The 27277-nt window shown below is 47.3% G+C and overlaps 1 protein-coding gene across 1 annotated transcript in view; it reads left to right on the top strand.

Moving 5' to 3' along the window:
• The window catches only part of LOC138503559 (catalase-like), a 515936-nt gene that overhangs the window by 408250 nt on the left and 80409 nt on the right, over window positions 1–27277 (top strand). Inside the window, exons 10-11 of the mRNA XM_069623379.1 lie at window positions 1632–1762; window positions 25989–26096. Coding sequence (XP_069479480.1) covers window positions 1632–1762; window positions 25989–26096 — 239 coding nt within the window. The remainder of the gene's footprint in view (window positions 1–1631; window positions 1763–25988; window positions 26097–27277) is intronic.

Below are 27277 nucleotides of genomic sequence, written 5' to 3'. Positions count from 1 at the left end.
CATTTCTTAATTATTGCGTTTACTTGTGGTTCTAGGGTTAGGGCGTTGTCTATTAGGACAACGCCCTAATGTCCATTGTAAACCTACCTGAAAAATTGTATTTTTCAGTTAGGTTTACAATATGATTGGACAATGCCAGTGGTTGACTGAAAGTTCAAAAAGTTAAGGCAAGTTCAGGTAAGTAACTCTCTCAATTCCAGTGCACTAGGATAGGCCTACGAAGGGACTCTTCGTCAGGTTACCAGCAACCTAAGTCCGTTCCAGGCACCTTCCAGCTGAACACCATTGCAGAGAAAAGATGAAGACGTCTGCGGTGCAGGCGACCATAGGACACCTCCCGGGAGCAAAGAAGACGGTTTGCAACAGGAGTCGCCACGATCAGGCAGCAACCTGTGATCTTCAGTGGCGATCTACATTTTGATACACTGCTTACTTGTTGGATATGATGTGGCATTTATAATGCGCCTGTTCACAAGTATTTCAAGGCGCGAGCTGTATGGAGGCTAGCTCTTGGGTTACATTGAGATGCACCCTTCAAGTATGTTCAGTCAGATTAGAAGGCTTAGTTTTTTTTGCATATAACAGTCCAAACAAATACTTGACAGGGATTGTTTACAGAATCGGAAGAATCGGGAAATGACCCTGATATGGGTACTTATGTGAATTTGAATGCTCACATTTTAAAAGATGCATTGTATTATGACAGGCATAATATTCATTGCTTGGTATTCAGGTACCTCGCAAGAGAATATATATGGGTTTATCTACCTTCTAGGTCTACTGATGTTTTCCGGCCAGAACTATCAGGTAGATTTGTACGCAATGCCACTTACATTTGCTGGAAACCCTGGAAGTATTGAGGCTGCAAATGTGTATTCGAAGGGATGAATGGCGATCAGAAACCCTGAATTAATATGTAGAATTTGTAGGAGTCAGTCGCATGCGGTTTAAGGTATTCAGTAGAATAATGCATGAACCTAGTTTTATACTCCTGAATTCTGTGGGGGCCTGGCAGTTATCTTTGAGCTTTGCAGTGATTTAGTTTTTGATTACTGTAAAATGTTTTATTGTTGACTATATAGAATTTTTAGCACAATGATGCAGTATTCTTATTTGGTTGTCTTTATAAATTGGGTCTTAAATACTATTGTATTTTTGTGAAATGGAATGTTTTTGTTAATGAATATAGTAATTATTTGTGTGAAAGGTTTTATAGAAAGCTGTGTCACGAGTTAATCTAAAAAGCAAAAATGTTGAACATGGACCCATTGATGGATTTTTACTCTTCCAATTATTGTGGGATTCAAAGTATCCGGTCTGCTGCACACTAGAACTACCATGATTTACTAATAAGTAATGGATTTGGCTTCTAGAGAAATTGCATGTTCTCTGTTACGCTTCATTGTAATGCTTCTTCAAATTCTGTTAATATTTTGGGGGAATACAAAAGATAAATAGATGGATAATAGTTTAGACTGCTTTGATGGTAATGTTAATATTGGGCTACTTTTTTAACCTGAAATAACTTCATAACAAGTTGATATATATGGCTAACTTTAAAGAACTATAATTAAATGATACGTTTAAAGTTGTCTTTGTTTAGAGTTTCTAAATTCTTTTTATTTTTATAGGTGGAGCCCCAAATTATTACCCGAACAGCTTCAGTGCACCAGAAAATCAGCCTCACGTGAGAGAGCATATCTACAGGGTCTCTGCAGATGTGGGCCGTTACAACAGTGCAGATGATGACAATGTTACCCAGGTAAAACTGCTTGGCCTGGCAAGATGCTTGTCCGTCTTAGAATAGATACACATAAAGAGCAAAGGAGCAGCGATAATTGAGGTCCTTTCATTAAATCCTCTTCTGTCCAGTTTCTCAATTTTAAAGTGCCCAGTTTATAAAGTTGTCATTGGTTGCAATGATAATGGTACACATGCTTGAAGTGTTTTCCCTGCTGTTCTAGCAGAATTCCACATACCCTTTGTATATCTATGGCATGTCTGCTTTGAGGGATAAAGAGCAGCAATTTATAGGCCTTGATGACATGATCTTTTCCAGTTTTCTGTGAAGTAGGAACCCTAAAATTATGTGGTTCTGTTAATTTACCCTCTTAGTCATCTGAGCATTATAGTTCTTAGTTTTAGGCAAAGCCTTCTCCTGATGGATCGTTCTGGCATGAAGGTGCTTTTTTAATATCCTAATGTCCCCTTGTTAGAGTGTCCTTTTGAGTTAAGTGTATATAGGGGTACAATAATTAAATTGTCAACAGATTATTCGTTTAATAATTCCGATTTGGAAGACATGTATACAGAAACATCCAATTTGAATAACTTAGTATATCCAACTATATGGCATGTTGCTTGCAATCGGAGATAATAGCAGCTTGTGATGGACAAATGACCACTGACTATTCTGATGGATTGGTGAACAATTTATTAGTAAAAAGCAGATAGCAAGACAAACCAAACGAGACTTCGGCCAAGTGTAAAAAAAACTCACTCCAAGCACCATTCTCTTATACCCAAAGAACACAATTTCAATGGAAGAGGAGGTCCACACAGGACAAGGAATCCTTCTGAAGCAATGTTCCAAATGGGGAGCAAAGCCCCTCTCTCCAAGTCTTTGATACCAGCTGCGTTATTAGTGTTATCAGGTAGGACAGCACAATGTGATACATCTATCAAAGCTGAATATACTCCTCAAAGGTTCACACACGGTCTGGGGCAGGCAAGCCTACTTACAGTATGACCTCCGTTTACTAATGCTGCTTTTAATAGGAAAGCAGGAGCTTAAAACACGCTTACATGTATCCAAAGGGAAACCCGTCAAAGATTTGTAGGCAAGCAGTTACACACTAGGCGAAGAGCTTTGATTGCAAAGACATGCGCAGTAAAGCCTTGACTCACACAGGCAAGAAACAGTGGTTCAAACATGGCAGTTTACAGTACCTACTTGATATTATAATGCAGCAGTACATTAGGGGTGTGCATACAATTTTCAATTCTAGACCTTTCCCCCCAGAAGGGGCACAATGATTAAAATGTGAATAGAATATTTTGATTTTCAAGATGTTTAAACAGAAACCTCCAATTTGAATGCCTTAACATATCCAACTATGTAGAATGTTGCTAGCAATCAGAGATAATCGCAACTTATCCACACAATTCCTGGTTACTCCGAGCTCTGGATGTTATCTAAGCATGCAGTGATGTGGTGAATAGCAACACAGAGTAAATGAAAAATGTAGGATACATCTCTGGATGATCCTAAGAAAGACTGGGGAGACACCATTGAATACACTCCCAAATGTGACATTCCTCAGAATCCTTTGGGCCCATCGCAAATATGGCAGCCACAATCCTCTGAGGCAAAGTGCACAGAGCTGGGGATATGCACATACGAACGAGTTTCGAGGACTCGTCCTACTCTTCTCCCCCTCAAGAGGAGAAAACAAGCTTGCACCCAAATGCTCAAGGTGACAGCAATGTCATAGGTGACAGTTAAACCTTGAGGAGTATTTTGGGATGGGAGGGGGGTGCCCAAAAGAGCCCTCTGCACCATGTAAATGACTAAGATTGGTAGGTGCTGATTGGTGTTGCAGAGAGCAGGTGTAATGCACAGATCCGTGGGAGGCAGAGCACACGCACGTGGAAGCAGGTCACATCATATGATAGACAAGGGTGCTGACATTGGATATTTAAATAAACAAGTGAAATGACCAATAGAGCTACGTGATACGCTTCCGGGAATTAAAAAACATGCTACAGTAACTCTGGGATATTCAAGGTGTGACCATATAGTGCATCAGAATTTATTTAAAACATTAAAGTAATCATGGGTTGCAACTTGAAGCACAACATTAACCATGTGTAAATTAGCCCATAAAAAACATACATTCGCTTACAGGGGCAATTTTAGATTGAATCTATGCTCGTCTTCCTCAACTTTTAGAAAATAACAATAACAGAATGCTGATTGTAAGCTTGACATTGCTCAGATCAGGCTTTGTAGTATCTGAAAATAAACACATGCCCATCTCTTTCTATTTTTCTCTCATGAGGTGTGAGAGGGGTACCTGAAAAGAAATTTCAGTATCATGGGCATTGGGTGGCAGCCAACTAAAATGACTGCGCATCACTGAAGGTCTGAGCCGGGTGGTTGCTTTTATCCCCAGTCCAGCCGGCTATGTAGATCATAAAGAGCTTTGACTAAGCAGCATGTAATCTGAGCAGACTGAATACCATAGCAGCATGTCTTGTGGCGGGACGTCCTGACATCAGAAATGGGACTCCTGTCACAGCATAGCCTCTCCAACTGCTGGGCACATGGCACTCTGGTGGCCTGATCTTGCGCCTCTTCCATACTAAGGACACGTGCTATGAAAGGTGAGGGCGAACAGGTGAGGGCAAGTGCTGGTGAGTCCAGGAGGGAAAGTGCCAAGGAGTGCTAGGGGAGGGGACCACTGGCTAAGTGCAAGGGTGGTGGTGTCCCATGGGGGGGGCTCCTCCACCCGGCAGGGGGCCCACAGGGATGAGGGGGTATGGTGTAGGTGTGTGCTGGTGTCGACTGGTAACCTGTGGGACTCGTAAAGGACCAGGCCGCCAGTGGGGGGTATTAGCATGGGAGGGTGAGAGGGAAGGAGGTAGAGAAAAGAAGCGTTTTGAGACGTTTCTGGAACTTAAGGAGGTCTGGCTCAAGTTTGAGAGGGCAGGGAGGCTGTTCCAAAGAGAGGCTCCAGCCAAAGAGTGCCCTGGCCCCCACTCTCTGAAGTGTTGATAAGCAGAGAGTTTGAGCTAGAAGAGTGAAGGGTTTGAGCAGGGAGCTATTTGGGGAGAGTGAGTTGGAGCTAGAGGGGGTCCCAGGCCAGAGAAAGCCTTGTGAATTATACAGAAGGTGAATTTGATTGTTGTGGCCACCAAGAGCCAGTGGAGAGATGTTAGGGCTGGAGAGATGCAGTCAATGGGCTTGAGGCCAAGGATAAGTCTTGAAGCCCTATTGTGGATTAGTTGAATGGTGTGGATGGAGGAAAGAAGCAGATTGAGAAAGAAGCTGTTGCAGTAGTCCTGCCTGGAGAGGACCAGCACTCTGGACACATTGAGCTTCTGGGGAAAGATAAGGAAAGGAAGAATGAAACAGGGTGCAGGTGTCCCAATCAGCAGGATCTCAGTCTTACTGGCATTAAGACAGAGATCATTTGCAGAGGCGGAGGAGGAGGAAGTAGAGGGAAGTTTGAAGTAAAGCTGTGTGTCATTAGCATAGCACTGGAAATGAGGGAGGAGGAGTTAATCAGGTGTGCAAGAGGGGCAAGGTAAATATTGAAGCGCCACGGTGAGAGGATAGAGCCCTGAGGAACGCTGCAGGTACAGAGTTAAGTGGTGGGGGAGAAAGGGCCCAGTTGCACCTGGGAAGGGAGGTTAGTTAGGAAGGAAGTCAGCCAACCTAGTGCCCGCTCCGTGATGCAGAGTATATCACAGAGCTGTGTTGTGAGGATAGAGTGGTTGACCATGTCAAAGGCAGAGGAGAGATCAAGGAGAATGAGAGCAGCAGGAGAGTTGGAGTCAAGATTAGCGAGTAGATCTTCACAGATGTTCAAGAGAGCAGTTTCCGTGCCTCTGAATGCCCCAAATCCAGATTGATCGTTGTGGAGGCAACCAGCGAGTTCAGAGTTGTTGATCAGTTGGGGGAAGATGCACTTTTCCAAGAGTTTGCCCAGGAAGGGGGTGGTAGGAATGGGGTGATAGTTAGCCGTGCAGGAAGGGTCAGCAGACTGCTTTTTTTAGGAGAGGGTGCCCAAAAAGTGGATCTGGAACTTTCCATATATAAAGTCGCTAAGACATTAGAACAGCTCAAATATTAACAGAACCTCCAAGATGCTGTGAAATGGCACATTTCATCAACAACGTAAGACATTTGTCACATGTTCCCTGATACCTTAACGCACATTCGGTTAATTGTACTGAATAGTTCAACACCTCTGACTCAATCTCGATAGTGCCTTCTCAGCCCTGCAAGACTCGGCTATATGGGTTCTAAATTCTTTCTTCAGATTCCGATCAGAGTACAAACCTGTTGGATCTGGTTTATTCACCTCTGCATATGCTCTATGGTGGGTGATCTCTTTTTGTTTCAGAGATCATTGAGCCACTACAGAGGGCAGACAACCTTATGACACTCTGAAACCCTGACCTTCAGGCAAATCGGCAGGTTTTTACTGCAACTTGGTCTTCTGTTTTCCAGAAAGAGCGGGGCAAAGTGGTGATATGAAGAAACAAGCCTATGAGTGCAAGCAAAACATTCAGAAGTGTTTCTAGACTGTTGGTTTACCAACAACCCAGTCTAAAAACAATTTTTAAACTATGGAACGCCAAACACCAGCGTTTTACGGGAATTAGTTTTCTATATCCCAGCCGCCCATGCCTCCTTCTCAAGCTCCCCATTTGACTCAATTTGATACACTGGTTACTAAAACTGACATTGAGCCTGTTCCTTTAAAGCTGAAGCAGGAAATGACATTAAATTCGACTGACCGCTAGGAAATGTGGAAACCTAGCTAAGAATGTGTGGTCCCTGAAGTGTCAAGTGGAACAGTCCGTCTACACCAAAAGGGCAACGATCGGGTGGAAATGGGCCAGAGTCGCTGACTTGGCGAGCGTTATGACTGAGCTGGGGAGGAGGCAGATAATAGCATGAGGAGAAATGAGTATGCGGTGTACACCTCAGTGTCACCTATTACAAACTGGAAACCTGCATCCATAATCATTGAATTCAGTTTGCAGGACCCAGACCAGCCACCAACTCAGCACATGACAGAACCCACCAAGTACACTATGCTCACCAACAGAAGAAACTTATGCCTGTTTTTTGACCACTTCACTTCTTTAAAGTCATAGATCAAGTTCTCCTGAAAGCCGGGGGTGGCGGGGTGGGGCATATTAGGGGCGCAACTATACTACAATACAGGGACTTTCCACACTTAAAAAAAAATAACTTTAATCTGTATAGCATTTTTTAAACAAAACATTAAATACAGGCCTATTAACATTCACATAAGGAAGAAAAATATCAACTTGCATTTATTCCCCCCACCTGTAAACATAACACTGTATACCGATTTTCTGATCCAGCAACATCTTGTGGGCGTTTTTCCCGCCGTTAATGGAGTTACCTCCTAATCAACAAAAAGAGACAATGTCCCAATATCCCCACCGCCCCTCTTGGACCTACACGCCTCAAAAACACACTTCTTCCTACTAGTCTCACTTGACAGAGTCTTGTGATCAACAAAAACAGAAATTGTTTACCCTTTCGCTGAAACTTTCACACGCAAGTCTACAACTTAGTTATACCACTGGTCTATTTTCTCCCCATTTTTACAAAAACAAGTCCCATTACTGGTGCAAGCTTGTGACTGTGTCATTGACCAATACCGTAAGCTTCTCCATTAGGAACATATCCCACAACTTGCTCATCCAGTTGGCCTTAGTGGGTGTGATTGGACTTTTTCCCTTCTGTGCTAATGCCAAACTTTTCACCCTCAGCATAGCCTTCCAAATCCTCTGGAATCGATAATCCTCCCGGTCTCCCATGGGGACATCCAGCAACACTTGAATTGTGTCCAAGCTAGGGGTCACTCCCACGATATTTTTTTTATCCAGCTGAGGACCTCGGACCAGTATACCTTAACTTTGGGACATTCCCACCACATGTGAAATAGCATACCCACCTGGCCACAGGCTCTGGAGGAGAGGGGGGGGGGGAACTCCTGTATACATTTTAGATCATTTCAAGGGTTCAAAGTGCCACCCATGGAGCATTTTGAAATTGTGCTCCATAGCCGAGGTAAAGAGATTCCCATGGAACATTACCTTTTATAAATTCTTTCCCAAGTACCCTCATCAATTATGGAGCCACTTTGATGGGCCGAGTAATCTTAAAAGGTTTGTCTTCCTTCCATTTTGGCTGACACCGAGATATATTTTGGAGAGCATCCTTTTTCTAGAGTTGGTGCTCTTTATGATGTGTTCTAAGGGAAGTGACAGCCACCCACCCCACAGTGGGTCGTGAACAATACCCTTAAATTGAATATAGTCAAATATGCTTAATGCCTCTTGCCCCAGCATATCGGCCACAACCTCGTACTCCTTAAATTTACCCTCTGAGAACAATTGTTCCACCCTTTCCAAGCCTCTGTCTGACCACAATTGGGAGTGTTTAAAGCTATGCTTGCCTAAATCTAAAGGGGTACCCCACACTGAACTCAGTGAAGACGTCCAGGTAGAGATCCTATGATTTTTATCTCCTTTATTCCAAACCGACCAAAACACCCCCATGATCGGGTGATTCATTACCCTATTAGGGATGGTTTTACGGCGGGACCACAGAACATCTCTAACCTTATTCAGAATAGTGTACATGACTTCCAGATATGTCCAATAGTTACCCATGTCGTCTCGCATGTGTTCCAGACTTACCCTCATTTGCCCAGCTTTATAATAGCAAAAGAAGAGCGGTATACCAATACCCCCAAAGTCTCTCGGGAGAGTCTGCGTAGTTCTTTTAATTCTGGGACGTTTTCCCCTGCCAGAGGAATTTGGCCACCATCTCGTTCAGTTTTCTGAAAAAGGTGTCGGGGAGAGCTGCAAAGAGATACAGCATGCGAGGCAGTATGTTTATCTTAACAGAGACCATTCTGCCATACCATGTTATTGTCCCAATCGATCAGGCATGTTTTAAGCATACTGTAATATAGCTTTATTAGAGCTTGCCCAAGGGCCGTACCGGGCATTATGGGCCCTGAAGGCAGAGTTAAATGCCTGAGCGCAGCGAGGGCCTTTAACGAGGTATGAGGGCCCATAACGACGATACGGCCGAGGGCAAGGTCAATAAAGCTATTGGAACCTGTGGGCAAAGAGAAAGTAGTTCATTAAAAAATATTTTTTTTTTTATTATTACATTGTTTTTTGGGGGCCTTAAATAATCCCTATGGAATATTTAAATTTAAAAAAAAAAAGGAAAAATAACATTACAAAGAGCTATTAGAACCTATGGGCAAAGAGAAAAAAGTTAATGAAAAAAATAATTTGTAAAATTATAATATTGTTTTCTTTTGGGGACTTAAATATTCCTTGTGGAATATTTAAGTTTAAAAAAACATGAAAAATAGCATTACAAAAATATAAGTCATGCTTATTTATAGTAAGCTATTATTTTCACTAACAAACAATTAAACGAAAAAGGACGGTATTTGGTGTAAAATGTAATTTTCACTTTGGCCACTAGAAAGGGCGAATCACTGTTAATGCACAACATTCCGAGCTGAAGAAAGCAAAGGGCAAATTTGCGGGCTATAATGAAACTGCGAGCTATACCGGTTCTTATAATCTGCAAATTGACCAATGGGAAAGGATTATTCACCCACCCAGGTTTCTAATCACGAGGTGCCGGCTCCCAACATGGGGCAAGCCGGACTTGAGAGCAGAGGGACCCAAAGATCCGAGGCGGACACTGGCGGCAACAAGACCCCAGAAGGCAGACCATCACGGCTGAGAGGGGTGAGCAGAGGAGCCTGAGCACCACCAGCAGGCTCCCCGGAGACCGGGAAGACCCGTCCAAGGAGACAGAGTGAAGGAGCAGGGCAGAGAGGCGGAGGAGGATCCCAGCTGAGAGGCTGAGGCCCAGGGGGTCTACTTACGAGAACGCTGAGTGCCAAGCACCAGGGACATATATGCGGCATGCGAGAGAGCACCCCAGATAACGGGAAGAGGCGGACCCAAGGCCAAGGACGGGCAGGGAGACACCCAGGACCCCAGCGGACAGTGCCCGGAGGGGTTTGAATGAGGGGCCAGGGGGAGAGGCCCTCGTAGTGAAGAGGATCAAGCAAAGAACACCTGGGGGCCCAAACGGCAAGGAGCCGTGAAGTCACCACAGCGAGGGGCAAAGCGAAGACACAAAGCAGCAGGCAAACTCTTTCCCTTTCAGGGCCTGACATCGGTGGCTGATGGTTCTGATATAGAGGAGCCAGCACAGCTGGAGGGGCACCGAATACTTCTGGACTGTTGGAGAGGCTTAGGCGCGCTACGTGCACCCGCGAGCTCGGGCACAGCAGGGCACACCGCACGAAGAGCAGGGCCCAGACTGCAGGAGCCCCAGTAAAGGAAGGCCCAGGGGATCAAGAAATCAGGCTCCCGGGATGGGGGGCCCCCAAGGGAAGAAGAGGGGGGACTATGACCGGAGCGGTCCCTGCATTAACGGAACATGGAGGTGCTTGGGGAAGGAAATCCAGAGAGGGGGGGTTGCAGCACACCGGAGGAGTTGGACCCAGCGGCGCCGATATCGCACCAGGATTTCCACAGGGAAATGCTCTCATTGCAGTCCAATCTTGTTAAGACATTCCAGGACCAGTTTCAGCTGTTGCGAACAGACCTGAACTCGTCCCTGGAGGGAATTCAAACATGAATTGAGCCAAAGGGAGAGAGGACAGACATCCTGCAGAGGAGCCTACAGGAAGTGGACAGACACGACAGCAAACCGCGAGTCTATTGAGAAACTAGATGTGGAAACCCGGAACTTGGAACTTCGAATAGAGGACATGGGGAACAGGTCTCAGAAGGGTCAATATAAGACTGAAAATGCTCTTGTAAACGGTACTAGACAAGGAACTGAAAGGGATCATGCAGAGAATCTCTGGAGACCTCATAGGGGAAGCAACTCCGAGTGCAGTGGAATTGGACAGAGTCCACAAAGTGGGACGTCTTAACAGGGACACGAATGCTAGGCCGTGGGATGTGCTTGCAGTATTCATAAGATAATGACAAAAGGAAACCGTGCTGAAGGCAGCAAGACAACAGGAACCGATCAAGTACCAAGACCAACAAATTGAGCTATACCAGGACTTTGATCAAACGTCGTCAGATGGGACCGGTCCTAGCGGTACTTAAAGAAAAGGGGATCAAACACAAATGGACATTTCCCTTCGGACTTCTCTTTGAGTAGGCGGGGGGGGGCAAAGACGCATAACCACACTACAAGGAGTAAATATGCTGCACCTTGACCAGGAGTAAAGGGAGGATAGATCCGAGAGGGCACCAGGAGCGGCGAATGGAACGAGATCGAAGCCATGGGAATGGTCTACAGTCTCAGACAAGAGGAGGAGAAGAACCCCGTTAAGAGGCCCACTACACAAGGAGAGTGGTGGAAAGTCAAATGGAGAAGAGCGGGGAGCACCCAGTGGGGGAGAGCCCCGAGTAGACCACATACGAAGGGGTGGTGGACGAAAAGAGAATAAGGGCATGGAGGGAGGGAGCGAAAACATCATGGGGTCAGTAAGGGCGACGAGACCTGATGAGGTGGGTGGGAGAGAGCGGGGGGGTTGGGAACCCAGTTAGGGAGGGGTGCAGTTCGAGTAGAGAGGCGGATGGGGACAACAGAGGGGGGGGTCGGATCAGAGAGAGCACGAGAGAATCCTATAGGGAGAAGAAACCGGAGGTCACCAGCTGGCAGGGGACGTAGACAAAATAACCATTCAAGTGGCTAACTCGTAACGTTAGGGGGCTTAACTCTCCCCTGAAGAGGAAAAAGCTAGAACAATTCACGAGGAAAGAGGGGCCGGATGTCCTGGGGCTGCAAGAAATGCACCTTCTGCATAAAGATCAGGGGCGATTAAAGTTACAGGAGTTTGACCAGGTCATGCATCAAGAAAGAATAAAACAGGGGGAGTGGGGTTAGCCATCAAAACGCAGTGGATTTCAGGGTCCTCAAAGTCCTCTGGGATAAGGAGGGTAGGTACATTATAGTCAGGGGGACACACCAGGACCACCCCTATACCATAGCGGTAGTGTATGCACCTAACTCAGGCCAGGAGTTATTTCAGAGCTGCTTCTTGGGAGTATTGGAAGACAATGCACGGGGCTAAATAATTATGATGGGAGACATCAATATAGCTTGGGACAGGGAGCGCTATAGGTCAGAGGGACCGGGGGGTGGGGGGGGCAGTGATATCAGCGGGACTGACGGACAGGATCGAGAAGGTGGGGCTACGGGATGTGTGGCGGGAGCTGAAGGGAGACAAGGAGGGCTACACTTTTCTATTGGGAGTTCATGGGTCACAATCTAGAATTGATTACATCTCGGTCTCAACAGGCTTGGTAGGGCAGATTCGGGGGGGGGGGGTGAAGACTGGTCCCATTGGAATAGCAGCCCACAAGATTGTATCCATCCAAATGAACTTGGGGCGTAAGGAAAGAGGGGTGTGGGGATGGAAATATCCAGAGTTCCTGATAGAGATCTAGTAATCAGAGAGGAAATGGAAAGGAAAATCAAATACTTCCTCGAGTCCAATAGGAGGGGGGAAATGAGGGAAGACACCAGATGGGAATGCGTTCAAAGCTATGCTCAGGGGGGAGTTGATAGTGGCGAAGGCACAGAGGTAAAATCAGTTGAAGGTGCTGGAAACCCAGCTGGAGGTGGAGGCGACAAGGCAACGGCCTGGAGCAACCCAGACTAGGTCCTCCATGAGGGAGTATAGGCGGGCAATAGGGCAAATAGATGTCCTCCGGACAAAAAGGGTGGAAAGGGCACTGTTCACCGTCTGCCAAAAATATAACGCCAAAGCAAATGAAACAGATGCACTCCTAGCGCGCCTACTTGAGGGGGGACAAAGACAAAAAACGTGATCACGGCCCTGAAAACAGAAACCGGGGAGCGGGTCACACGGGCGGGGGATATCCAGGAAACTCTCGTAAAGTTCTACGAGTCTCTATACACATCACAAAACTCCCAGGGCCACCTACAGGCGAAGTTCCTGGAAAGGGTGAAGATGCACAGAATTGGGAGGGAAGGACAGGATGCCCTAAACCGGGAGATCACGGAGGACGAAGTAAGGAGAGTGATAGGTAACCTACCATTGAATAAGGCCCCAGGCCCAGACGGCTATACGGTGGTCTTTAACAAAACATTTGCAACCGCACTGATCCCGCACCTGACATATCTGTTTAACACATTTAAGTCAACAGGCAGCATAACCTCATCTATGGAGGAGGCTAAGCTAACCCTCATCCTTAAACCTAACAAAGATCCTGAGGAGAGAACGTCATACAGGCCCATTGCACTGATAAATGTAGATGCCAAGATCTAAACAAAGATCTTGGCAAACAGGCTAGAGGGCCTCCTCCCGGACCTGATCCACCCAGACCAGGCAGGATTTATAAGAGGCAGGCAAACGGCGGACAACATCAGGAGGGTGGCACACCTTCTGGAAAAGGCCCACATGACGGACACTCGCGCGGTTCTCTTTTCACTGGACGTAGAAAAAGCATTTGACCGCGTGGAGTGGTCCTTTCTGTTCAGGGTTATGCAGAAAATGGGTCTCGTGGGGACTTCCTGAAAATGGTCCCGGCCAACTATCAGGCACCCTCAACGAGAGTGGCAGTTAATGGGGGGTTATGTCGCAACCCTTTAGGATGAGCAGAGGCACTAAACAAGGGTGCCCGTTAGTCCCAATCCTCTATGCAATATACTTGGAACCCCTCTAACATGCAATAAGTGAGGCAGACTGGATACAGGGCACCCCGTTTGGCGGGGGAACAACATAAGGTAGCAGCATTCGCTGAAGATATGCTCCTCACGCTAACACCAATGGAATCCATTAAGGTAAGCAGGGTCCTGCTTGAGGAGTTTGGTGAGGTTGCAGGCCTGCGAGTCAATATCAACAAGTCTGAACTATTGAATCTGAACCTGGGGGCAGGGGATCGCTACACACTGAGGGCAGCCACCCCCTTCGTGTGGAGCCCGGGGGGGAAATCTGGAATATGGGCATGAGAATTACAGTGACTCTTGCGTGTTGGTACGCAGCTAATTATCCCCCATTACTGAAAGCATCAAGCGGGACTTTCATAAGTGGAGGAACCTGCGGGTCTCCTGGGTGGGAAGACTAGCCGCATTTAAAATGGTTAAGCTCCTGAGATGGCTCTATCTATTCCAGGCGATCCCACAGGCGGTGCCAGCAAGTTTCTTTAGGGAGTTAAAAGCCCTGACCAATGAGTTCCTTTGGGAGGGAAAGAGAGTAAGGGTCAGCAGACACCTACTGATGGCACCTACTGATGGCACTACCAAACGTCCAGCAGTATTACGAGGCCACGCAGCTAAGAGTGGTTAGCGAATGGCAGCGGTCAGGAAGGCAACACAGTTCGAAAAATTCCTCTTATCCAATGATGGAACCAAGGGGCTGATATCTAACCTGTATAGAATATTCTCCAACGCTTCCCCTAGGCAACAGTGGAGGAGAGAGTCTCCCGGCAGTCGAATTCTTAAGGTTGCTTGGCCTCATGGCATCCTGCATTTTTCTGTTGCCAGAGGCCAGGCTGAGGATGAGATCCCTGCAATGGGTCCTCAAGATGCAGTGGTCGCAGTTCTGAGGCAAGATGTTGGATCCTGTTCAGATTCCAATCTCGGTCTCCCAGGATCTTCTGTGGTGGGCCAACGAGGGGAACCTGATGAAGGGGGAGCCGTTTTGGCAACCATGGCCGGAAGTGACTGTAGTGATAGGGGCTCATGCCGAAGACTTGACTGCCAGCGGTCATAGGTCTCCGTCGGAGTCCAAACTCCACATCAACCTGTTAGAGCTGAGGGCCATCAGGCTGGCCTTGAAGGCTTTTCTGCTGTCTGTGCAGGGGAAGAGTGTCCTAATCATGACGGGCAACACAGTGGCCATGCATTACCTCAACAAAAAAGGGGCGGGGGTAGGGTCACTCTCGTTGTGCAGAGAGGCAATGCAGCTCTGGTTCTGGGCAATCCAGCAGGGAATTTCTCTCTCTGCAGTTCATCTGACCGGAGAGGACAATGCGGCAGCGGACGCTCTGATCAGGCAGAGCATGATCTCTCACGGGTGAGTTGGCTCTGAAGTCCTTCTGGAGATCTTCGCCCTTTGGGGAACCCCACAAGTGGATCTCTTTGCCACCAGTGCCAACCGGAAGTGCGAGAGATTCTGCTCAAGGGAAGGAGAGGCGCCTTAAGAGGCGCATTCGTAGTGGATTGGTCATTCCCACTGCTGTAAGCATTTCCTCCAGTCCCTGCTATTCCTGAAGTGTTAAGGAGGTTCAGATCCTAATTGCTCCGGATTGGGCCAGGAGTGCGTGGTACCAGGACTTTCTAGAAATGTCCATCTGCCCTCCACGCCGTCTTCCCTACTGAGAGGCTCTGTTCTCTCGCGTGAGGGGTGGTTGCGTTGTGGTTGTGGTTGCGGGCAGGGGTGTGGGAGTTGGAGGGCTAGGGGGGGGGCGTCAGGTTCTCCATCCAGAGGTCAGGACTCTCAACCTTCACACTTGGTATCTGAAAGGTTGAGGTATAAGGATTGGGACCTCCCAGATGACGTGATGGAGGTGTTGCTTTCAGCCAGGAGGCCAGCAACAAAATCTCTGTGCCGTTGCCGTAAGTTTTGCGACTGGTGCAGAGGACAAATGTTGATCCTTTTCAGTGCTTTCTTTGGCCCACAGGGGCCTTCAAGGGGGTACCTTTAAGGGTTACCTGGCAGCGCTGTCTATCTTCAAGCGCTCGTCTGACAAATGTTCTTACTTTAAGATTCCTTTGATTTCCGAATTTCTTAAAGGACTCGCTGTTCCCACCGCCCCGTTTGCAGGATCCGGTTTGGGATCTGAATTTGATTTTAAAATTCCTCATGGGTGCTCCGTTTGAACCTTTGCACTCTTGACCTTTGAGATTATTGTCCTTCAAGATGGTGTTCTTGGTTGCGGTTACTTCCGCTCGCAGAGTGAGTGAATTGCAGGCACTTTCATCTAAGCCGCCCTTTACTGTGTTCCACAAGGATAGGGTTGTACTGAGGTCCGTCCGTCTTTTCTACCTAAGGTAGTGTCTGAATTTCATTTGAGCCAGAAAGTGGTTCTTCCTTCTTTCTATCCTCCTCATCCTGGTAAGGAAGAGGAGCGCCTCCATAGGTTAGACCTTAGGAGAGCTCTGAGATTTAATATTTCTAGGTTGTCCAGGGTCAGGGTGGACGATCAAATCTTTGTGGTGTGTGCCAGTCACTGATTGGGCTAGGCTGTTACAAAACAGACCTTGTCCAGGTGGAGTATCCTCACCATTACTGAATGTTACCGTTTGGCGGGCAAGGACCCTCCTGAAGGGTTTCAAGCTCATTCCACTATGGGCGTGGCTACTTCCAAAGCCCTGCAGCGGGGAGTTCCTATTAGGAATATTTGTGAGGCAGCCGCATGGGCTTCTATCCACACCTTTGTTAATCATTACTCCCTGGATACAATCTATGGTCAAGATATGGCCTTTGGTAAGGCGGTTCTTTATTCTGCCATCTGATTGGGTACTCTAAATTCTTTTCCCTCCTCCATTATCTGGTACTGCTTTGGGAGTCTGTCAGATATGTGGAATACGTTGGAGGACACAATCCATTAGAAGAACAAGTTACTTACCAACTGGTAATGTTTTTTCATTTGGATGTTCCTCCAACGTATTCCACATCGCACTCCCAGCCTGCCCCTCTGGAGAATTTCCTATGTGATTGCAGCTTACGTTTCCGCCAGGCTATGTGCAGTCAAGCAGGCATTGGACATGTGCATGTCACACGTTATGAAGGAAAATACACAAACTGAGGCTACGTGCACTGTGCGTCCTATTTATAACATCCGGTGACATCGCCCTCAACGGAGGCCTTCGAGGGACATCGACCCGACGCCGAAAAAGTTTCCGAAGTACACAGCTGTGGACATTACAAGTCAAAGATGTGGAATACGTTGGAGGAACATCCAATCGAAAGAACGTTACCAGTTTTGAGTAACTTGTTCAACATGTCTCCCATCCGCAAACCAACCAAGGGTGATACTGCCTAGCTTCATGGGGCAGGGGCAGCAAATGATTAACAGCATTCAGGGTGGTAGGATGAAGCACTGATTGTATTCGGCTTTACAGCCTGGATTGCCTTGATACTGCCGCCCTGTGAAGCTAAGCAGGATCAGCCTTGTTTGTTTGTGGATGGGAGACATGCACTGGTGTTTTGACTAGCGGCGCAAGCATCTAATGATGTCAGCTTTAGGGGCGGTCCTATGATTTACTGCAGCAAGGACAGATTAGCACAAGATGGCGGCTTCAACTTTCGCATGTGTAAATGTGAGATAATTGAAGGTAAGACACATAGGATTTCTTATTTTCGGATTGATCGAAATATGCTAAAAAAATACATGCCCTGTCACTGGGCCAATAACATTTCTGAGAGAACTTCCCCTTTAAGGAGGAACTCATTTGATCATATTAGGCTGTCTTTGTAAACGTTTTCCCAGAATTGCTGAAATTCCAACACAGCTTCGTCTCACGACATAGCAACTTCTCCAGTAGACCTTTATTGCTGTGAAGTGAGTTTTGCTCAATTTTAAATTTAAATAGCTGACAAAATGTGTACTTGCCCTGTTGGCACTAGTGATTAATTTAGACTTCATCTCTAATGGTGAATACTGTTCATCCATTGATTATGGTGTTCTTTTCAACTTTCATCTTTTGTAGTTGATTGTGCTATGCTGAATTTTGGATGTGACAAATAAGTTTTTGGTTGGGGCGATTTTTCTTTCTCATGTTGCAGTAAGTTATTTTTTTTCTCCTTGGTAGCTACCACAATGACATGGTTGTATTTCTCCAGCATGGGGTCTGACTTTGATTTACATGAATATTTTCTGTCGGGCTTGGAATCCTCAGTAAAAGGAAAAACGGATTCACATTCGCTTACAACCTGTATTTCTCTTCTAACCCCATCACTGTCTTCTGGGTCATACTGCCCCCATCCAATGACAGTCCTCTACCTAAGCCCCTCCTCTGGCATCCATCTTCAGATTTTTACCACACTCTTCAGTGTTGGGAGTACTCAAGTTTGGTCTCCAAGCTTTTTGTATGTGTTTTCAACAGAAAAAGTTCAATTTTTGTTTCAAAAGAAGCCTGTGTGCTCTACCTCATTTGCCGGCAGTAGGGACCCGATGTCAGTGAAGTTCCACGCCCCTAAAGGGTGAAGATCCATCGAACAATCTAGAAGTCTATCTTGGCCTACTTCGCGCCCTCCGACCATGACGGAGGAGAAAGAGGGAAGGTCCCTCCTCAGGCCCTGCACCAAATGCAGGCTACGGAATGTGTTTGTGGAGGACAAGCACCTGCAATGCCTCTACAGCTTGCACCCGGACCACAAGGAAGTAGAGTGCGACATATGCCTCGGTTTCTCCAAGAAAATGACAAAAGACAGGCGTCAGCATGGCTTAACGCCAAGGCCTCGGAACCGTGCTCCGAGCAGGGTCATGCCTCGTCTCGGACCAGACCGGCCCGTCCGAGAAGCAGTCTTCGAAGTCCTTTGAGGGCGCCTCACCCTTGGTGGCCCAAGATAAGGCCACAAGCCGCAAGTCCGAGTCCATCGGTTTTGCCGCGGAAGCGGGTCCCAAAGTTGATAGGGTGCGATCAGCATCACTTTCCACCTCCCCCGCGTACCTTCAAGCTTCTCTTCAAAGAGGAAGTCATCTACCCCGGCCAAACTACGTGAGTGGTCTGAGAAGCCGCGGACCGAGAAGAAAGCCGCTCAGCCCCAGCATGCTCAACCAGCACAAAGACCTCGTCAGAGACTCTGTCGACGACTAATACTTCCACGGTAGCTACGGGTGCTGATCCTAGGAGGGTATCTCCCACAGCTTAAGAAATTGTCCCTGCCCCCAAGGCGTGACACCGCTGCAGTGACTTTGGCAAAGTCTGCAGGCACGCCAGAAGGGGTGACTGGCCCAGACCCCAGTTCAGGACCCTCAAGGGGGAAAAAATGGGGTGGGTGTGAGGAGGCCCTGAAACAACCCTCACAGGCCGTTGCCCAAACCATGGAGGTCTCGTCCACGGACGACGAAGATCAAGAGTCCTTGTATACGTTCCACAAGGATGTTGAAGAGGACGACAGTTCAGGACCTAGTTTTCCTGTTCTGCCTTATCAGCCAAAGGACATTTCCTTGGATATTCTGTCAACTCTACACACCTTGGGGTCAGAGTCAGAGATTCAGATGAGGATGCCTCCGGTACCTGTGGTCCCCCCAAATCCCCAATCAGCCTGCAGCAAAGAAGAGTAAGCATCATCCGACGCCCCCATATCAACCTCCTCCACCACGTCGGGCCCCTTCCCCTCCAGCAGACCCAGACACTAGAATGGACAAGGCCACAACGATGGATGTTGACGAAAACTTCTTCGCAGCAGACAGTGAATTGCAACATTTGGATGCTCAACATAGGTTGTCACTACCAGATGAGGTGGGATCGTTTGACACCATGATCACCGGGGCCTCCAAGCTATTACAGCTGGCGCCCGAGGAAACCAAGAAGGAAGGCTTCTTGTAACAGAGGCGAGAGACCAAGAGGAAGAATATCCTGGCAGTGCCTTTTCTGTACGATGTTTGGGAGGAGGCCCTGGCCATCATGAAGAAAACTTGCACGGCTCTAGCAAAGCGGGATAGGCTGGAGAAGAAATATAGGGTGCAAGACTACACACCCACGTGCCTGAGGTCGCAGCCATCGCCGGATTCGGTGGTGTCGGCGGCCGCAAGGAAACGGTCGGCTAACCCGCTAACCCGTCCTCGTCGTCTAGAGTCGCTCCGGACAGCGATGGGTTAAGGATGGACGCCATGGGAAAGAAGGTAATTTACACCGCAGCGTCCACTATCAAGGCGTCCATCGAACTGGCGATCCTGGCCAGGTACGACAGGGATTTGTGGTACAAGCTGGGACAGATCCTGGAGTTCCTGCCTGACCATAAGAAGATGGAGACCATCGCTCTCTTCCAGGAAGGGGAAGTGGCGTCGGATCACGCCATCACAGTGGCATTGGATTTCACTGACACGGGCTACCGGCAAATGGGGAATGGTGTCTGCCTTTGTCGACAAGATTGGATGAAAGCCATTAATTTCTGTCAGGAGGTCCAAGTGAAGGTGCCAGACATGCCCTTTGGAGAAAATCTGTTTGGGAAGGCCGTTAAGTCCCTCAAGGCCATCAAGACGAATACGGAGACGGCCCATTCCCTGGGCACTCTCCAGCAGCAATGTTTATAGGTCTTTTTGCTCCTCCAGGGGAACGTCAAGCAGGTCTTCAAAAGTGTTCTTCGCGTAGTACAGACAGCCTTCCAGATCCTCAATGCAGGAAGCCTACAGAAGCTGTTCCCAAGCCTACCGTAGTAGAGGACAGCATCACCATAAGCCCGCAGGGCATGACGCCGGCGACAAAGCAAGCCTGAATCCGACCAGGACATTGGGGCCCCCACTTGAGCACCGTGGTGGGAAGCCGGCTGACGAGGTCCATCAGCGAATGGATAAAGATCACCACTGACAGATGGGTGCTGGACACTCTCGCCCAAGGACACACCCTGGAGTTCCAACACAGGTGTCCGCGGATCCCTCTGATGCCCCGTCGGGAGCAGCACATCCCTCAGCTTCTGGAAGAGGTACGAGTTCTGCTGGAAAAAAGGGCTGTAGAGCTGGTTCCCCAACGGCACTGGGGTTCCAGATTCTTTTCCAGATACTTTCTAGTTGGAAAGAAGAGAGGGGGCTGGAGGCCCATCCTAGACCTACGACGTCTGAACAAATACCTAAAGTTCAGGATGGTCATGTTGCAACACATGCTCGGCCAACTGGAAAAGGGGGACTTATTGACGTTGATGGAACTGCAGGACGCCCATTTCCACGTCCCCATTCACAAGAAATATCGGGAATGCCTATGTTTCGTGGTGCAAGGCCAGCACCACCAGTTCAAGGCCCTACCCTGCGGCTTGAAGTTGGCACCTAGAGTGTTCACGTAATGCCTGGCAGCAATGGCGCGTAATGCCTGGCACCAGTGGTGGCCCATCTACATCTACAGGGCATACACATATACCCGTACCTGGATGACTGGTTGATACGCTCACGGGAGCTGGCCGACGAACACACAAACAACCGTCCAACTATTGGCGGAGCTGGGATTCACTGTCAGCTATCCGAAGTCCTGCTTAACACCATTGCAGAATGCATTGTTCCAATGCGTTCTCAAAACTCAACAGTGTCTTGCCTGGCGTCGCCCTCGGAGGAGAGGCCAGCCGCCATTCAAGGAAAGGTGCAACGGCTGTTGACGAAGATGCCACGGTGCGGCCCATCAAGTCGTTACTGGGCACAATGTCATCCTGCGTCTACCTCCTCCGTCTCTGCAGGTTGCAGATGCAGCCCCTACAGGAATTCCTGGATTTCCCTTGGATACAGGTGTCGGGATGCTTCACGGGCAAGATCCCTCTCTCAACGAAGAGTTCGACGGGCGATAGTTGTGGGGCGTATGCTCCAAAATCGCCCAAGGCACAGGATTTCAACCCCTCCCGCCCACACCACGAGACGGTCACCACAGATGCCTCCCAAGAGGTTGGGGAGCACACACCGGATGTCTGCACGCCAGAGGCCTGTGGCTGCCGGAGGAGCAATCTTCATATCAACATCCTGGAACTATGGGCAGTGTTCTGGGCTCTCAAGTCGTTACTACCGTCTCTGAAAGGCAAGGTGGTGAGGATCTTCACGGACAGCACCACCACCATGTTCAACCTCAGGAAGCAGCGGGGCACTCTATTTGCTGTGCTCTCCAAGGACGCGCAGGACTTGTGGCATCAGAGGGGATGTTCCTCGTCCCTCTCCACCTGGCAGGTGTCAAGAATACCATTGCAGACTTCCCTCATCAGGGAACTACGCTCCTGCCACGAGTGGGAGCTTCATCAGGATCAAGTGGAAAGCCTGTTTGTCAAATGGGTCAGACCCAGATCGATCTGTTTGCAACGGCGGCCAACTCCAAATGGCAGAAGTTTGCCAGCAGATTCCAACCGACGAGGAGCATGGGGGACACATTCTCCTTCCCTTGGGAAGGGCTGTTCCTATATGCATTTCCACTGTTTCTTCTCCTGTTACGAGTCACACTGAGACAGTGTCCGTGCAAGATGATACCCAGGCAGATTAGGTATCCGGACCTTCACAGCCTGTCAGCGTCGCCTCCAGTCAAGTTGCTGGTGGTTCCGGATCTTCTCATCAGAGAATGAGGTGCAATCCTTCATCACGACCCCGGATCGCTGAACCTGGGGCTTGGCTCCTGCAGCCTTAGAGTTTGGAGGCTGAGTTTCTACCTGACTGCAGGGAAGGCCTTGCCAGGGTGTCGACCTTTAAGTGCTATGGACATAAGTGGAAGCATTTTGCCTCATGGTGCCGGTCGCAGAAGATTAATCCTTTCAGAGTCACGGACCCACAGATCCTTCCAAACTTGCTATCCTTGCCAAAGGCTGGGCTGGTGCATGCCTCCATCAAGGTGCATCTGGTGGCCATCGCCCGCTACACCAGGTCCCCAGGAAGATCTTTGCTTTTTGGTCCCACCGACTCGTCAAGGAGTTTCTCAAAGGACTTTTCTGATCTTTCCCGCCGTAGAAGGCTCCAGCCCTGGTGTGGGAACTGAACTTTGTTCTGGCAAGGCTCATGGGGGTGCCCCCTTCGAGCCAATGCATCAGGCCCCATTCAAGTTTCTTTCGTGGAAGACGGCTTTCCTTGTGGCCAGCGCCAGACGTGTCGGTGAGATCCAGGCCCTATCCTGCAAGCAACCATACCTAACTTTCCACTAATCGAGGGTGGTGCTGCGTGCCCACCCCTCTTTCATGCCGAAGGTACTGTCGGAATGCCATCTCAATGAGCCTTTGGTGTTACCTGTTTTCTTCCCAAAACCTTTGTTGCCGGTGGAAAGGGCCTTGCACTCGTTTGACGTTGCCCGGGCCTTCAAGTTCTACGTGACACGCACAAAGGTTTTCGGAAGACTTCACAACTGTTTGTGAACTTGGTCCTGTGAACCATGGGAAGGCTGTGTCCAAGGCTTGCATTTCAAGGTGGTTCTCCAGCTGCATCACGCACTGTCATCCGGTTGGCGAACCGACCACTGCCCGGGCGTCCGAGAGCCCACTCCACCAGCGCTATCGCTGCAACGACGGCATTCCTGTCTGGTGGGCCCCTGCTGGACATGTGCAGGGCTGCTACATGGAGGTCCATGCACACCATCACGAAGTTCTACTACGTCGACAGGGATTCCAAAGAGGAGTCCAGAGTCAGTCAAGCAGTGCTGCGCAACCTGTTCACCTAAGGTGAGTCTGTTCCAGAGGTAAGGATTATTGCTTCTGCTTAGCCTTACCACCTCCCGTGGTTGTGTAATGTTGTACTGATATGTACATTATTCATGAGCATATGAATCCATGCCAGACCCCATGCTGGAGAAGATTTAAGTGGTGTCAAATCGGAGTTTATATGTCAGCGATGAATTTTGTTACTGGATATTATCTAGCATGTTAAGGTTATTGCCGAAAGGACAAATGTACATATAGATTTTATCATTGACTGTAGGTTGCATTGTACTAGTGTTGCTGAAACACATAGCAGTTTAGTTCTGAGTTGGTGCCATGCCATATTCGGTAGAAGCAGATCTGTTAGACCGTATGAAGGATGCTATACTCTTAACAAATGTGACATGGAACTGAGACATGACTTGCGAGAAGCTAAAACAATTTTGTGGTGGGTCATGATGTGAATGCCAGGTCACCACATCCCCAAATTGGTGGAAACATAGTATTGCAACATAACATTAATAACAATACAATAACATTTTGATTCCTTTAAAAAAAAAAAAGTTATATGTACCAATGGTAAAACGCTATTTTATGCACAACGCATTGTAATTGTGCTGTCTCAACAAATGGGTTAGGAGGACAAGCTATGGAAATCAAAATGTTGCACATAAAATAAAACTGGCACTAGGACTGACCTCCGAGTTTAGCTTTTGAAGCTCCCATATATGCAATTATAGACTGGGTAACTACCAAGTACGGAGATATATTCCATTGAGTGGTTCTCAGTTACATCTCATAGATAAGGAGAGCAAAGCTAGAGTTGTCGGTCGCTTGGAACCCTGAGGTGAAATGCATGCCACAGTTGAAAGCCATCCTTTTGTTTTGCATGGTCCCTTCGGCCCTCTTGTTCTACACCTGCACTGTCCATTATAAACCAACATTGGAGTGGGTGGACTATAGAGCTCAAAATTCCAATGGGCCTCATCGTGAGTTTGGCGGTGCAGGAATAATGATGTTAAGTCTCACTAATTCCATTACTGCCTCTTTACCGACCGCAAGGGGAAAAGTGGAGGAAATGCCTCCCAAAAATTGAGCATTTACCTGAAATCCCCAGTGGGGTCCTGTTGACTCCAGAAATGCGTTTCATCACTGCCATTCAGCAAATCATCTGCTGAGTTTATTGTGATTGATATGGTAGTGTTTAGGCAGGAAGTACCACCAAACTTGTAATGAGGGCTTCAGGTTCCCTCTCCCCACAGAACCCTAAAAAGGAAAAAAATCTCTGTGCAGAGGAAATGCTGTATCTCCCTGCTGTGATGTCCTAGCACTTGATTATGATTTTCATAATCCTCTGCTTTTACATCACGGTGGAAAGACAGTATTTGTAAAAGGTTGCTAGTGGCTCCCAGTAGACGAGGCATACTTAGCATAAACTTTTCTCGAGCTAATCCTGGCTGCTAGATTTCACTGACCTTTATCAACAGGGTATAGAGAAATGCAGCAAACGGCAGGTCTTGGCACACAATAAACTAAACTAAATCTTTACTGGGAATATCTGTGCACCAGCATTAAGGGTACGTATTTGATGAATTGAGTAAGTAGTTGTATTTTATTACAGTTATGTTTGTGGTCTAACGGTGTGTATATTGTATACTGAGTGATACATTCTTTATGCAGCAACGCCTTTTTTAGAGACAGGCGTTCACTGGTTCTGTCTCGAGCGCCTGGGACAGAAATACATGTTGAGCATTCATTAATTGGATGAATTGGATGATAATATGTCATGCAGCGTTTTCTTTTAAGTACTCTGCTCAAAATAGTGTGATGAACTGTAAGGCTGTATGTAAAATGTGTATGTTCTTATTTCAAAAAGGTATGATTTGACTGCTGCATTTGATTTCCAGCCTCTAATGGCATTTTTGAAATGTGATACAATCTGCATCAGAGGAAAGACTACGGCCCTCATTACGACCCTGGCGGAGAACCATGGTGCAATTTGCACCATGGTCCATGGCGCTAAGCTGCCAACTCCGCCATGGTGGTTGGCGGACTTACCGCCCCATTCCGACCTTGGCGGGGCGGTAAGTCCCCAATCCCCATTTACCCTTCCCCATTCCCATTTTTGCCCCATAGGGTATAATGGGAGTGGGGAAGGCGTTAATTACGCCACTGTAAATTACGGTGGGGTAATTAACAACAAGTCCCGTAGCGCCATGGATTTTTCCGCCTGCAAAAAGCAGGCTTAAAAATCACCATGGCGCTACGGGAACTCGTAGTCTGGCGGAAAGGTACGCCATGCATTACGCCGGCGTAAACCCCTTTCCGCCAGGGTCGTAATGAGGGCCTACATCTTTTACGTATGTGGCCTTTCCAAAGTGTTTTTTTTAACTTCTCAACGGACTGAAAATAGTCACATTTTCATTGCATTAATCGAGTTACGCAATAAATATTCTTTGAAGTTTTCACATTCACAGCCACACTAGATCTAAGCACTGTAGTTGTGAAACCCAAAAGCTCCATTTGTAAATCTTTTAAGCAAGACCTTGCTCCTGAGGACTTGCTTCTCGATGTAATCCTGTTTTGAGGAGAAACGTCAATTATTTTTGAATCCCATCAAAAACTTGGCTCTGTACAATACAAGTGTGCCGTATTTTGCAAACCAAACTCGTCTTGTTTCAAACCTGGTCTGTTCAACCTATCAATCTGGTACAGGCTTGTAAATTAAGAATATTTGATCATGACTGTTTAAACAAGTTTTTTAAGCAAGCTTTTTTATTACAAAAATGACTTGAATTTTTCTTATATTTTTCTTATCTAAAAGAATATTTCCTTGAGGGGTTCAGTGTTTATTTTTTTGTGACCCAGGTTCGTACATTCTATACTAAAGTGCTGAATGAAGAAGAGCGCAAGAGATTATGCGAGAACATTGCTGGACATCTGAAAGGCGCCCAAATCTTCATCCAGAAGAAAGCTGTAAGTAAACCTCTGTGGTCTGCTTTTTCGTGAGGGGATAAAGGGCATTGGGAGTCAGGGCAACATAACCGAGACTATCCAGATAGGTAGAAGTAGTCACTGTAATTGCAAGAATGTTTGTGGCACAACATTGGTCATGTTTATTAGCAGTAGCATCTGTTCCCTAGGTTTAGTGGGCAGGGTGTTCTGTTGCTCTATCAGCTCTGCAGCAATTGTACAGTGAATTGTTGTCCCTACTGACGGCTTGGACGTCACATATGCTGTGGGCAGAACCCTCCCCATGTTATACTTTGGATCTACACGCTTTTGTAACCCTTCTTTTTTCATTGAAAAAATGCATGCTTTTTCTTCCACTGAAGTTCACACTATATTTATTTTTACATTTATATCAGCGCTCTAAACCCATAGGCATCAAGGCGTAGTTACAGAAAATAGGGCAACCGGAAAATATTGGGTCCGGGAAATGCCAGGTTAGATGGGTGCTTGTGTGAATAACCAAGTTTTCAGCTGCTTACGGAAGTTATATAGAGCTCCAAACAAACATTGACACATAAACCTTATAGCATAAACAAGAGTGAGCAGTCCACATGGCAGATCTTTTAAACTGGATGTGTGTTGATCAAATGAAGAAACATGGTTGTCAAGTCTCCGGCCAGCTCTTTTGACTACAGTGGGCCTCATTACGAGTTGGGTGGTAATTCGGCAATAAATCTGCTGAATTACTGCCAAAATCATTTACTGTTACTGTCACTTGGTCGGGTGTGTTTACCATGGGATTTACAAGTGGTGTTGGAGCAGTGAAATTCCCCATTTTTGGAATCTGTGGAATTTTTGGAAGATTTACTACTGGTGGATTATTGGCGGTAAATCTGCCGATTTAAAAACCATTTTTTTTATTTTTTAAAGTAGAGGATTTACCACACACGTATCACGTTATAATTCGGCGATGTGGTAAAAGTGGCAGTAATTCCGTTACAGCCAGAAAAATTGGTGGTAACAGAATTACCACCACTTTTTTACCACATTGCCAAACTTGTAATGAGGTCAAATGTCTCTGAACCTTCTAGCAGAAATATTGTTTCTCACATCTGAAAAGGGGATGCAAACGTGGCCACCAAGGCAGTGTGGCAAAGGAACAGGGACTGCACTCAAGGTCAATATAACTTAATTAAAATGTTAAA

The sequence above is a fragment of the Ambystoma mexicanum genome, chromosome 11, assembly GCF_040938575.1.
Source record: "Ambystoma mexicanum isolate Mex_15411 chromosome 11, UKY_AmexF1_1, whole genome shotgun sequence".
Classification (NCBI taxonomy): Eukaryota; Metazoa; Chordata; class Amphibia; order Caudata; family Ambystomatidae; genus Ambystoma; species Ambystoma mexicanum.
This window is presented reverse-complemented; position numbering and strand designations above follow the sequence as displayed.